The following is a 14,170-nucleotide window of genomic DNA, read 5'->3' as shown; positions in this document are numbered from 1 at the left end:
GGTTTTAATGCACAAAAAGAACAAACAAAAAGCGCTGCAGAGCAGGATGACAAAGGAAACAAAAACTTACTTGGCGTGGCATGAAACATGGACGAGGAACATGGCATGAACACCATAACAGGGGTAACTAATGGACCAACACAGGAGGAAGGCAGAGACAAGACTTAAATACAGACAGGGCAGACAAGACACAGGTGGACACGATCAGGGCTGATGGGGACCAAAGGAAGTAAAACTCAAGAAAACAGACAAGACAGGAGACTTTCAAAATAAAACAGGAAACAGAAACAAGACAGAACAAGGACCAAAAACAAGACAAGTTCAAATCATGACAGCTAGTATACTATAGACTATGTACGTGTAGTGTAGGAGGTATACTAACTAAACAATTCTCCATTTTAGTATAGACTAAGTATATATATACATATACGTAGAACACTTAAATAGACTACCTTTGCTAAGGGTGGCCATGTTTTAGTTAGGAAGGTTGGCCAGTGTGCTGTGACACTGTTCACCATTGCAATTTTGTTTCCCATTTAATAGAAAATGTGTAATGCTGTGGAGCACAACAGGAGCTCTAACAGGGACTTTCTCTATGAAAAAATGGACACGCTCTTGTACCTTTACTGCAAAACAAAGCAAAAAAAAACAACAAAAAACTCCATACTTCTTAAAAAGTAAAAAAACACAAAGGTTAAAAAAATACATTGTTAAGTTAAATATATCTAAGTATTTTCCCTTTTTAATGGCCCGCTCCGACCATCTTTTGATCTGGTCAAAAAGTGGACCTAGTGGTCTTTCATCTATGATTATGCTGTTTTAAGCCAAAATAAAATTTAAAAAAAAAACTGCAGAGCAACAGTATAGAAATTTGCCTTTGAGTTGTGGGTGGGACTAATGATGAGGAGTAAGCCTGATTCCCCTTCCCATCATCTATAACTGACTGCTCTGTTTGTACTGTCCCCTGCTGGCTTTCAGGCCCTCAAAACCATAACCTAACATTAGCAGTGCCACACAAATGGCGAGCAATATATAGCTATCCAGCTGTATAGTTTTGAGCCAGATGCCAGCTCAGACGAGGTGGCATCCCCAAAACATGGAGGTACAGATAGATTTTAGGTGAACATGTCTGAAGCCCATTTACTCATTGCGTTCCTCTAGCCCTGCAGTCCTTTTCATATTAGACCATTTGCCTTTCTTTGCAGCTCTTTAAAACTTTATGGAAATCCTAGAAAAGCCCCATATAGTTAATTCTAAACAACGTGAAGTAAGCAATGTTGTTTTGGTCAAAGTTCACCTTTTAATTAGCTGATTGATTTTTTTTTATGTATTTATACTCAGAGCTTTTTAAAGTTTTTTTTTTTTTTGCTATCTTAATGTTTCAGCTTTTCACATTTGATACAAAACTATTAATTTTTGTTTAATTTGTTTCAAATCCTGAAAAAAAAAGCTGGTTCCTGATCATGTCTTCTTAGAGCCTTAAATCAGCCCGTTTGTTAATGAGTACCACACATCATGTTACACATGACTCACATTGCATATTATGCATGTTGCAGATATTTCACATACATATCACACACCCAGTGCTAAAATAAGTGATAGGAACATTATAAATCCCTTTCACATTTCAGAGCAACATCACAGCATTTTTTCCTCCTGCAACACATTTGGTACATTGAACCTATTTAATTCATGCAGTTATCGTTTAAGCCTTCTTGCTCATTCACTGCTGCTGCTTTGATGTGTTACGTCCACATTTCATTTGACCTAGCTGATAACCATGATGCTGTAAGGTAGATGGAACACTGGCTTTTTTAGAGCACTCAGTGCTCTAAAAAGCACTAAGTAAGGCTTGGTTGAAAAGTGAGCATCTGACAGTGTGGGCCAACTCTGGTGAGCTTTGACTTAGAGAAAGCTTTCATATCTGAGTGATTGAATCGAGCACAGATCAGCATTAGATCAAAAGAGATTAGGAAGAATTAGGAAGAAAGAAAAAAAGTAAAGCTTTTTAGGATAAAAATGCAATTTACACAAATGATCACACCCACGTACACGCACATTTCCAACATGCTGCCATCCTGTTGTCCCATCTCTGGTGAGCACATGAACCATTTCCAACTCATTCAGTATTTGGTGGGGTGTCTTGCCAGGAAATTCTTCTATCTGCATAAAGCAGGTCACATGGCAGGAGTTGGCTCTGCCCTGATACCCCAGTTCCAGCCTGCATGACTTTATACAGTCAAGCTTGAAATGAGGACACAGGTCAGTAAATTAGAAAAGCGAAATCTGAAATGTTTGTTTTTGCCCAGACATTTAGGGATGACCCCATGAGCTAAGACAGTTATAATTATAACTTTAGAGGACTAGTTTAATGAGTTATGCTTGTTTTTTTCTGTCTTATTTTATTTAATTCAAATTCAAATGAATTTTGCTTATAGTGCACCAAGTGCTATATATAAAAACAAAAAAGAATGCAAGAATGAAAACACCAATCCTATTTATGCAATAAAATAATTAAATAAGCCCAGCACAATAAAATATACAGAAACAAACACAAGCAAAAAAGAAATGACTAAAGAAAAAAGTGTTCATTTTCTCTTGATTTTCTCTTTTAGAAGCGCTATTTTATACTTTTAATGTCTTGATTGGCATCTTTAGGAGTCACAGACATACATTATTGCCTTCATTTTAAAATTAATTTATGAATTAGACAAAAACCTGCAAAGGATTGATATTTTCTGTGTCCTCTGGAGTCCTGCATTTATTCTGCATTGGTCCTTTGCCATGTGTCACACAATCAGCTACACTCTTATCCTCTTTCACCACAGCTTTTGGCAGCTTAACATCTCTCCTGAGCCAATCTATATTTTAAAAGTTGGACTATATATATTGACAGATGTAGCATACTTGATACAGTAAATGGAGAAACGCACAGAGGAGCAAAAAGTGTTCGGGAGTCAGAGGATTGTCTGTTTTTTTTCTTCTTTGCCCTTTTATTTCAAAGAAATCTAAAGAGCCAGAATTGTACTTTTTTTTTACAAGAAAATGTGGGGTCTTCTTGTTGTGCTTTTCATTTCTGTTCATTTCATTTTCATTTCATTTAACAGTGACTTCTGTTCACAGCATCAGAACAAACTAAGCTCTCTGGCACTTAAATGGAAAAACTATTTATGCATTTCTGCTTGTTCCGCCTTGTATATAATAAGTAAATCTGAAAACTGCTGCTTACAGATTGCTGAGGAACAGATGTACATTTTTGCAGCTTGAGAATCAGAGAGCATAGATTATATATATTTATAGATCCCATTAAAAGTTACTTGGTAATGTTCAATCAGAACAACAGCCAATCCATAATGAGAAAATAAAGAATGGTCAGTAAAAATGATGGCTGATGTGCAAGAAGCAAACAACAGTCTGTAGAGTGATTTAGACTTCATTGGAATTGACTGTGAGTCAGTGTTAGCTGTTTCTCCTCTTTACTGAACGTGTGCAAAGGAGCTGTTTCCTGAAAGGATAGCAGATCAAAATGGACTGGATTCATGCTGGCTCAACAGACCTTATCTTCAGATGACCTTGAGGAGAAGAGCTGCACAAAGAAAGCAGTTCAGGATGAAAGCAAATGATTTCTGAGTTGCACTTAACAACAGCCTTGCACCCTTCACACATGTTGCATTTATTCCTAAACGTGCATATTGCACAGTCTAAAAAACATGTTCTTCTGTCATTTTTCTGTCATACCTTGCTGCACAACAACAGAAGCTATTTTAAATGCACAGCTCAGAAGACTTTTTGCTCAATGGTAGTTATCATTAATCTTTATGGACAAAGTAATCTGCATACTGTTAGGCTTTTTTTCCAAGCTCATTCTGTAGGACAGAATGGGGAACTTCATTAAAATGCAGAGCAAGGCATTTTAATTATCTTTAAACACCATAATCATAGATGTGAGGAGACAGAAAAAATCCCTTGCTCACTTCATAGTTTGGAATTTGCTTAGGATTCAACTTGTTTATGAGATACACTTTTCAGGCATCATATTTATTCTTGGCAATAAACCAGCTGCAGAGTTACCAATTTTCCAAACGTTTCTCTAAAAGTATACAATTTTAATTTTAGGAGTCAAATGAATTAATATTTACTTACAATAAATATTGAGCATGCTCTTTCTTTATCCAACTTAAGAATAATGCAAAGTTTTTTTGACATCGTCCTGCATCCTAAAAAAATATGAAAGCTGGATGATAAAAATAAAATCAAGTTTTCCTTAAAGAAATAAGTCAAAATGACAAGTAAACTTGTAGCTCATTGCATTTCTTGATTATCTTTGTACATTATTCCAGAATTCATAATCTGTGGTTGGTCCTCCTCTTTCGTTTCAGCTTTTTGATTGTTTTATGTCTTGTCTCCAATACACCTTTTTAGCCTTTCGATCTTTCCAAAGTCAACAAGATTGTTTGCATTGAACGTTTTTAGAGCGGACTAATTCTCTATTATTTTTCTTAAAGCTTTTTTTCTTTCTTATTACTGGTAAACAGGGGAGAGCACAGAATAAAACAACAGGTTTAAAAAAATTCACCTTTATGTATTCCATATTGTCAATATTTTGATTCTTACACAAAATGAAAGATAATGTATGAAAAAAAAAATATGCAGATGCATGTTTTAGCAATAAAGCATTTTTTGTACATTCTTATATTTTGCATTGTACAATAAGTCTTGCACGCATGGTGTCTACAAAAATCTTTTTTTTGTTAAAAATTTGTGTCAAAATTAATTAATAGTTGTCAACTCTTTAACCATGTGAAACACAACGTATAACTCGCAGGCATTTTGTGCTGGCCACAGATTTAGCAAAACTTTGGGTTCATCATGAAACAAAACACAAAGGGAGTTTGGAAAAACAGAAACTGTTCAAAAATCAAACACTTGCTGTTTGATTTTTATTTATCTATTTTACTTCTATATAGGTGTTTTTTTTTAACAAACTTGAGCAGCACTATTTATTTGCAGTTCAGCTGTCTTTGTTGGAAAAGAAAAAAAAAAACGTTTCCATTGGTAAAGATTGAATTTTCACTGCATGAAAAGGTGCTATACAAGATTGAATTGTAATTAGGAACAAAGATCCTTTTGCTATTGTAATTTTCCATTTACAAATGCTAGACTAAGCTTTTGTTTGTAGGTAAAATAATAGAGGCGGAAATGTGGGCAGTGATTTTAGCCTATGTATTAATAACACATCTATGTCCAATACAATGTTAAGTGATCAAAAGAAATGCTGTTGCTATGTGTGAGCGTGTTAACGTTTGTTGATATGTGCGTGTGTTTATGCGTGGGTGTGTGCATGCGTGTGTGGCTGAAGCCATTCATCGCATGGATGTGTGTGTGTCAGCATCTTTATCAACAATAGAAATCTTGACTCTAAGCTCTGGTGAGAGATGGTTTTACACACACATGAAAGAATATCAATCATGTTTTTTCCCTTGTCTCACTAGCAAGCAACTATCCTGAAGCATAACACACCAGTTAACCTCAACTGTGGAGTTGTATTATACAAAAAGAAACCTACAAAGTATCCATCAAATCATATTAAAACATGTTGCTAAAGTGAAAAGACTTTTTTTGTTGTCGTATGTTAAATTCTTATTTCTTGTTGTGGCCTTGCTCCTTAACTCACACACCCACCTGAGTCATTCCTACCTTCTTAGAATTGAATACTTTCAATAGAGGCCTTGGTTGAAAGTTTGACTGCCTCTGCTCAATCACCAGATTACATGAATTTGCTGTACTTCTTAGGTTTCTATAGCAACTGTTTCTATTGATATCTTCAGGTTGCTGAACAATGAAGAAGGAAGGAGGACTTTAGTGACAGCTTTATCAATTGAGTTTGATTAAATCATAATCACTGACTGAAGTCATGCACAATCAGTAGCTGCCCAATACAAAGTAGTTGTAAATGGTGACAGTTTTATGTGCAGTCTGTGATTAAGGCTTAACGCACTTCCACTGTGTTTTTCACATGTAGTCATTAAAGCAGCAGGGTCAAAATGTATATTTTTTTTATTATTTCAGGTATTTATCCAGTTTAACATTTAAAAAAATATATATATTTTTTTAAAAATATATATATTTTTTAAACACTAAATAATAGTTTAATACTTTATGGGTTTATCTGCTTTAGCCTTTTTTTCTTATTCCCAGTTTCCTTTTTCCCCAGTTGCTGAGTGATAGAAAATCTGTGATGGCAGATCTGGCAGGCAACTCAAGTCTGAGCAGACGGTCTACTGCACTCTGAACCAATTGGATGCCACAGTACCACTGAGTTTGGACAGGTAGGACTGAAATACACTTTTGCTTTAGGGTCAAATCTGCAGACAAGATTACATTTTTTAAGAGCAAGTTGCTTTATGGCCTTTGGTAAAATATTCAAAGGTGTCTAATTTTAAATGAAAATATAAAAAAGGGAAGATATCAAAAGAATGACCATCCTTTACTTTTAATGAAAAGAATGAAATTGAAAAAGCAAAAAAAAGTGTAAAGACCTACTTTGATAATTTTTTTATCTATTGTAAAGCCCTTCGAGTGGTTCTTTTTTCAGAGAGAATTGTCCCAGGACATTAGAAACTAAATTATAGACAAACATCGTAAAGGTAAAGGCTATAAAACCATCTCTAAGCAGCTTGAGGTTCCTGTGACAACAGTGGCACATATTATTCAGAAGTTTAAGACCCAAGGGACAGTAGCCAACCTCCCTGAAGATGGCGGGAAGAGGAAAATTGAAGACAAATTGAGGAGACGGATAGTTGGAACTGTATCCAAAGAGCCCAGAACAACCTCCAAAGACATTAAAGGTGAACTCCTAGATCAAGGTACATCAGTGTCAGATTGCACCATTCAGCGTTGTTTGAGCCAGAGTGGACTTCATGGGTGACGACCAAGGAGGACACCACTGTTGAAAGGAAATCATAAAAAAGCCACACTGGAATTTGCAAAAATGCATGTTGACAAGCCACAACGCTTCTGGGAAAATGTCCTTTGGACAGATGAGAAAAAACTGGAGCTTTTGGGTAAGGCACATCAGCTCTATGTTCGTAGACTCAAAAATGAAGCACACAACCAAAAGAACACTGTCCCTACTGTGAAACATGAAGGAGGCTCAGTTCTGTTTTGGGGCAGATTTGCTGCATCTGGCACAGGGTGTCTTTAAGTGGTGCAAGGTAAAATGAAATCTCAAGATTATCAAGACATTCTGAATAGAAATGTGCTGCCTAGTGTTAGAAAGCTTGGTCTCAGTCGCAGGTCATGGGTCTTCCGACAGGACAACGATCCAAAACACACAGCCAAAAACACCCAAGAATGGCTAAGAGAAAAGCGTTGGACTATTCTGAAGTGGCCTTCTATGAACCCAGATCTGAATCCCATTGAACATCTGTGGAAGGAGCTGAAACATGCCATTTGGAGAAGACACCCGTCAAACCTGAGACAACTGGAGCAGTTTGCTCATGAGGAGTGGGCCAAAATACCTGTGGACAGGTGCAGAAGACTCATTGACAAATACAGAAACCGTTTAATTGCAGTGATTGCCTCAAAAGGTTGTGCAACAAAATATTAAGTTATGGGTATCATCATTTTGGTCCAGCCCTATTTCATTGGTTTGTTTTTTTAAATAATTCTGTTAATCAACAACTCAAAAGTAATGGCTGGTTTTGATTATTTAATTTTCAATAAATTTTAATTTATTGTTACTTTTGAACATTTCAAGTCATTTCAGTGAGCATTGTGGACTTTCTTTCTTTAACTGAGGGCTACCAACAATTTTGTCCACCACTGTATATATATCACTTTTCTTATAAAAGCATAACACAAAGTGCTTTACATTAAAATAAAACAGATCCCAGCTCAGACGAGGAAAACCAAGACAAAATTGAATTTAGTTGTCTACAAAAGGATGCATCAGAATGGAGCAGAGCAGGGAGTTTTTGGCTTCCCGTTGTAAGTCCTATGTCACACCTACAAGCTTTTTCCATTGACACTTTTTTTTGTCTGCTCCTGATTCGCAACGATTTGTATAAAGAAATACTCAGAAATGCACACTTTAATAAACATTGATTTCTTTGTATGTGTCCGTCATCATAAGAAAAATGCTACAAGAACATTTAAAAAATTTTTATTAGAGTGGGTCTTTAAAGGAAATATTTCAAATATTTATGTAATAATATCTGAACTCTCTTGTTTTGCAGGATGGATTTCCCCAACTGGACAGAATGGGTGTACGCCACAAACAGCAGCTACAACACACTTGACAGTACTAAACTCCCTCCCAGCAAAATCCTTTTATCTGTAACCCTTTCTGCTGTGGCCATCCTAACTACTTTTTTCAACTGCTTGGTGATAACAGCTATTGCGGTCACTCGCAAGCTGCATCACCCAGCCAACTACCTCATCTGCTCATTAGCAGTGACTGACCTGCTGGTGGCTGTGTTAGTCATGCCCTTCAGCATCATCTACATCCAGAAGGAGAGATGGGTCATGGGTGAAGTGGTGTGCACCATCTGGTTAAGTGTGGACATCACCTGTTGCACGTGCTCCATCCTTCACCTTGCTGCTATCGCGATTGACCGTTACAGGGCCATCACAGATGCTGTGGAGTACTCTCGCAAGCGCACAGGGGCCAGAGCTGGTGCCATGGTGGCAATAGTTTGGTTCCTATCCATCCTCATCTCCCTTCCTCCGCTCCTGTGGCGGCACTACAGTAATGATGCAGAGCACGAAGACCAGTGCATCATAATTCACCATCACATGGCCTTTACTCTTTATTCAACACTTGGAGCTTTTTACATTCCTCTTTTGCTCATTCTCATTCTCTACTACAAAATATACAAAGCTGCCCAGACTCTCTACATGCGCAGGGAGGCTAGCAGAGCTAGCCGCCACTCATGCATGACCAACGGGAGCATGATCCCTTCATCGTACCCCACTGGAGATGGTGATGTTGACGGTGGCCCGCGAAGTCCTGAGCCCATTAGTCCACAAGAAAGATCGTTTTCGGAACTCTCCACCGAGGAGCATCCTCGCGAAAAAGTACGCATCTCAAAAAAGGATTTAAAAAGCAAGTCTCGCAGACATGAGTCACACAGCGAGTCCCGTCGCAGCCAGTTCTACCAGGGACCCCGGATTTCAGGCTCACGGGAACGGAAAGCAGCGTCTACTTTGGGATTGATCATAGGTGCCTTCGTCATCTGTTGGCTGCCATTTTTTGTCAAGGAAGTCATCGTCAACACCTGCAGTTCATGCAACACTTCCATGGAGATGGCTGACTTCCTTACATGGTTGGGCTATGTTAACTCTTTGATCAACCCCCTCATCTACACTATTTTTAACGAGGACTTCAAAAAAGCTTTCCAAAGACTTGTTAGGTGTAGTCATTACTACTGATTATGACCAACTACTGAGGTATGCATGCTCTAACCCACACACCATCAAACATACACAGAAAAGGAGCAAATCTTAATGTTACAGAGTGCTGAGTGTGTACCGACCCAATGTGCCTTAGAAAGAATCAAAGAGGAAAAACAGACTGTCCTCCATTTTTGACACTCTATAGTTCCATTAGAATTTTAAGCTCAATTTTTATTAAAGAACTATCCTCCTAAAGTTAACTTGCTTCAAAGGGACCCTGGCAGGTTGTTTTTGTAGAAATTGGGCCACTTCTGACCATTTTTGAGTTCTGAAATCTAAGCATTGGGGATCAGCTCTATTTAAAGGTCTTGGAATAGCTGACCACCATGCCTGTTTTTTCCAATGACTTCTCCTGTTGGAGTACACTGCGGGGTAGATTATGGAACCCGTATGGAAAGACACCAAAGCTTACTAAATCATTGTTTTATCTGGCCATGACAGTCTAGAGGGTCACTTTCATTTAACTGTCTCAGCATTCATTAACATAAGTACTTGTTGTAAATATTGATGTCAGTTCAGCCATGAACCACAGCAAAAATGAAATGTACTTCTGGCTCAAGCTTCTTGTTATGTAATGATAATGGCATTGTTATGTCTAAAATTTTTTCTCAATCTACATGTGATAAAGAAAGGGTAGGACTTTCAATAATTTTATGATGGCTGCTTCAAACAACGTGTTTTGAATGAGCTGCTGAGAAAGTAGTTAATCTCCTTGGGGAGGTGAGTCCTAGCAGACTTAGAAAAAAACCCTGAGCAGCTATTTCAAGTCATCTGAACCAGGCCTTTCATCTAAAAAGAACCATGACTGTGATTATAGGGCATGCATCTCCAATCATGGATGATTAAAATACTCAAAAAATATTTATTTATTTACTTACTAAGTTAGTTATTGGCAAAACATTTATTAGTAGATACACAAGTTTACAGTGCACTGTCTTCAATCAACACTAAATACAAGAGGGAGTTTCAGTATAGGAAGGCCATGATAATGAACTACATTCTGTTTTATGTTTTTTCAAAATTAAAGTTGTTACATATTTTTTAAAGGTTCTTAAAAAGGGTGGACCAGTGATGAAATATAAATGAAACATGATAAAATGTATGTGGGTTTATGACAATGTGGGATCTGCTCCAAGAAGGCCAATCTGAAACACAACCACACAACATAAAGTTATCATACAGAATACTCAAGTGAGTCAATGTAAATGAACAGATCAGGATTTTTCTTAGCTGCGTTAAAAATGGAAAACATGCTAACAATTATATAATTTATAACTGGATTTAATTATTTAAACCTAAGATACATACGAATTAAGTTTTTCTTTATAGCTTCAAGCAAAAACCCTCACATTTGATTCAACACAAATTAATATTAAATATATACAATTGAAAGGAATATAAAAGGAGAAGAGATTTCTGAGATTTCTTTTCATTCTGCTTTGCAGTCTAATAATCTATGCCATCTGCACTGAGTAAGATACAAACATGCTTTAAGATCTGGTGGTTTTCAGGAAAACCTGTTGATAGCATGAATAAACCATGAACATGTGCTGTTTTGTTAATTTTTCTTTGACCTCTTCCTGCATGGCGTCCACATCCTTGGACATTATATTTTGAGTTAAATTACCACTGTAGTTAATTTTGCGTATCAGCGGTCATGTCACTGTATGTATCGTGGGTTTGCTCAAATATGAGCTTGGGCCTCCAGAGGTTACGCGTAAATTCAGATTTTTTTTCCAAGTCTCAGATACAGTCTTGAAAAAATACAATTAATGTGAAACTGTAACTTAAATCCTACATTCTTGTCAGATTTGAATCATTATTAATCCAACGTATCATATTGCTACTATATTATTATCACTATTTAAAAAACAATGTATGTTACTTCCATTCACTCTGGAAGTTTAGATTTTTCCACATCTCATTTTAAAAACCTCAAGTGAAAACAGATTACAGGGTTTTAAGTGACAACTGCAGATGACGTCACATGAAACTAATCTGAACCTGACGGCCTTCGTTGGAGTGGAGACTAATTAAAAAATGACAGGCACATTGCTTATGAGGTCTAATCTCTAACTCTCATCATCGGAACAGGCAAAGACTGCCAGCACAAGACTGTCTTAAACTTTAATGTGTTTGAATTTATTGATGCTTTTATTTGGGTTTCAAGACGTGCACTGCCAAATGTTGGGTAAACTCGACCGACGAAAGATATACAAGGAGACTTTTAAATTCTTTTTTGGGGGTTTGTTCCAAGGTCTGCAACACACCTAGAGTGCTTTGTTTATACCTTATGGTAGCAAAGATACATGTATAACCCTTGTGCTATCTTAGATGACCCCACCCTTACATTGACGTGTTATTCCTACCATGACAAGGGTGGATAAAGGTCAAAAGATTTCATGTAATCCATGGACACCAGTGAAGATGACAAATCATTGAAGAAAAAAGGTTCAGAGCACTGTCTAGTGGGTCAAGATGACCCAACTCCCAATGTTAAAGTGCCTAGGATAGCACAAGGGTTAGAAGAACCATAGAAGGTGCTAAGGGGACCTAATGACACTCACACTGGAAGGCTGGCGTCTGAGCTGAGCTCTGGCTATCCTGTTCCCAGTTTAACCCGTCATCTCTCATGGCAATACTTTATAGTTTTATGAAATTGTCTGTGCATGCTTATAGCATTATTATTGTTTCTACCACTACCTCCTTTTGTGGCTCTATAACAACCATAAAACTCAAACATTTATTGTTTTCTTAGAAATGTATTAAAAGTTTTGATTTACTGTGTATATTTACCTTTATTTTGAAGTATTTAACATCCCCTTCTTCCATATTCTCAAACAATCAAGCGCAATGAACAACTTGCTAAAAGAAAAGACTATTTTTTGCTCCTATTGAAGTACTTGAAACAGAAATTCTTTTTTTGTCTGTAACAGTCTGCATCATATTTTTTAAAAAACCTACTATATGTCAATAAGATAGTATAAGAAGTGTAAAATAATGTATTTACATACATCTGACAGTTAAAGCAGTATAGTCTCCTATCTTTATTTGACCCTGTCAAAAAACCTAATGAGAGCTGTTCCAGCAAATAATATTATTTTATCTGAAATGAGCTGAGTAGAATAATTTATAGGGAAAGAGTGGAAAGAGTGATAAAAGACCAATAGAAATGCTTCTTCACTGTCTGTGGTCTAAAGACTGTTTATTTGAACAGACTTTTCAAAGTCTGGTGTGATGGCTCCCCCTTGTGGCTCTAAGAAAAGAAAAGCTCCTGCCTTTGGTTTAGTTGGCCACATCATTCCTGGTTTTCTCTCACTGCAGAGAGACCTGTGAATCTAGACATCATATTTTTCATTTAGCCTTGTCAAGAAAAAGATCAATAAATGAAACTACAGGAAAAATTGTGTTGTTTGTGTTATGTTTGAACTGAGAGTACATGTCTATTTCTGAAAAGTTTAATTATTATTGCATTATTCTGAGTTTTATTCATGCATTTGTTAAACCTTTTCCAGATGTCAACAGGCAAGAGGAGGGTCACAGTCAGACCAGACTGCAAATACATCACATCAACACAGAGAGCTAAACAAGAGAAAAAACACACAACCATTAAGTCCTTCAGATAATTTTGACTTTGCTATTCCAAGAGGAAAGCAGTGTTTTAAAAAAGATAAAATCTTGCATACCTTAAAACTACCACATCAAAAAACTCCCCTCAGGATTAAAATGAGGAATCTTCATGATTTAAGGCATCAGTGCTACCCACCACACCACACCACAACACACAACACATTTGCAACGTATGTGTTTTTTACTGAAATCACACCCAGTCAAATCAGCATTTTAAGGATGTTCCTAAGCTTTACTCTATCACTGTACAAGCTACTCTACTGCAAAACACAAAAATGCTGTTGTCCCAAAGTAATAAAGTTAGTTCAAGTGAAATTCAGTATTACATTCCCCTATTTTCCATGTTTCCAAAACAGTCACATCAGCAGTTCACTAAACTTGATGAAAAATGCGTATCCTTGTCTTTTACCATCACAGTTTTTCTCCATTAGTTTGGCTCATTTCTTGAACCAGAAATTACATTCTGAAAATTCTAAGATAATTTGGCAAAACAGTCTTACATTTCAGCACAACACTATAGCTCACTTGCAAAATCTAATATAGCTCCCAAAACTGTTCACTCATGCTTCAAAACTAAATTCCTTTCCCATGTAAAGAGTCAGTGCCACCAAAATGGCAAAGATCCTTCTCAATAGCTTTGGCTCATTTCTTGAAGCAGACCGGACGTTCTCAACACTCTTGGTGCTTTTGCCAAAATAATGTGGATGGTTCGGCACAACACCATGGTTCACCTGCAAAAGCTCATATCTCTCCCAAAACAATTCACTCATGTGTCAAAACTAAATTTCCTTCTCATTTAAACAGTCAGTGCCCCCAAAATACTTTGTCCCTTTGGCATTGTGTAAGCACTGCAAGTCAAAATGATTAGATGTTTTGTCACTATAGCAGAGGACCATTGAAATATCCCTCATGTCCACCTTTCAGTCTTAGCTCAGTCCTTCATTGAAACCTTCATTGGTTACTGTACTGTTTTTGTATAGCTAACAGAATACAATTTTGTATAAAACTGAAAAAAAGGAAAAGGATTAGAAGGTAAGAGTAGCCTTTACAGTAACAGCACACATTGCACTCATACTGCCAAGGA

The 14,170-nt window shown here is 36.9% G+C and overlaps 1 protein-coding gene across 2 annotated transcripts in view; it reads left to right on the top strand.

Annotated features, from left to right (window-relative positions):
* Positions 1 to 11,005, top strand: part of htr1f (5-hydroxytryptamine receptor 1F) — a 30,063-nt gene extending 19,058 nt beyond the window's left edge. For both annotated transcript variants that reach the window (XM_011489645.3, XM_011489646.3), the window contains exons 2-3: positions 6,215 to 6,329; positions 8,238 to 11,005. In XM_011489645.3, coding sequence (XP_011487947.1) covers positions 8,239 to 9,432 — 1,194 coding nt within the window. In that variant the 5' untranslated portion in view covers positions 6,215 to 6,329; position 8,238 and the 3' untranslated portion in view covers positions 9,433 to 11,005. The remainder of the gene's footprint in view (positions 1 to 6,214; positions 6,330 to 8,237) is intronic.
* Positions 11,006 to 14,170: the final 3,165 nt, after the last annotated feature.

The sequence above is a fragment of the Oryzias latipes genome, chromosome 21, assembly GCF_002234675.1.
Source record: "Oryzias latipes chromosome 21, ASM223467v1".
In the NCBI taxonomy this organism is placed as follows: domain Eukaryota; kingdom Metazoa; phylum Chordata; class Actinopteri; order Beloniformes; family Adrianichthyidae; genus Oryzias; species Oryzias latipes.
This window is presented reverse-complemented; position numbering and strand designations above follow the sequence as displayed.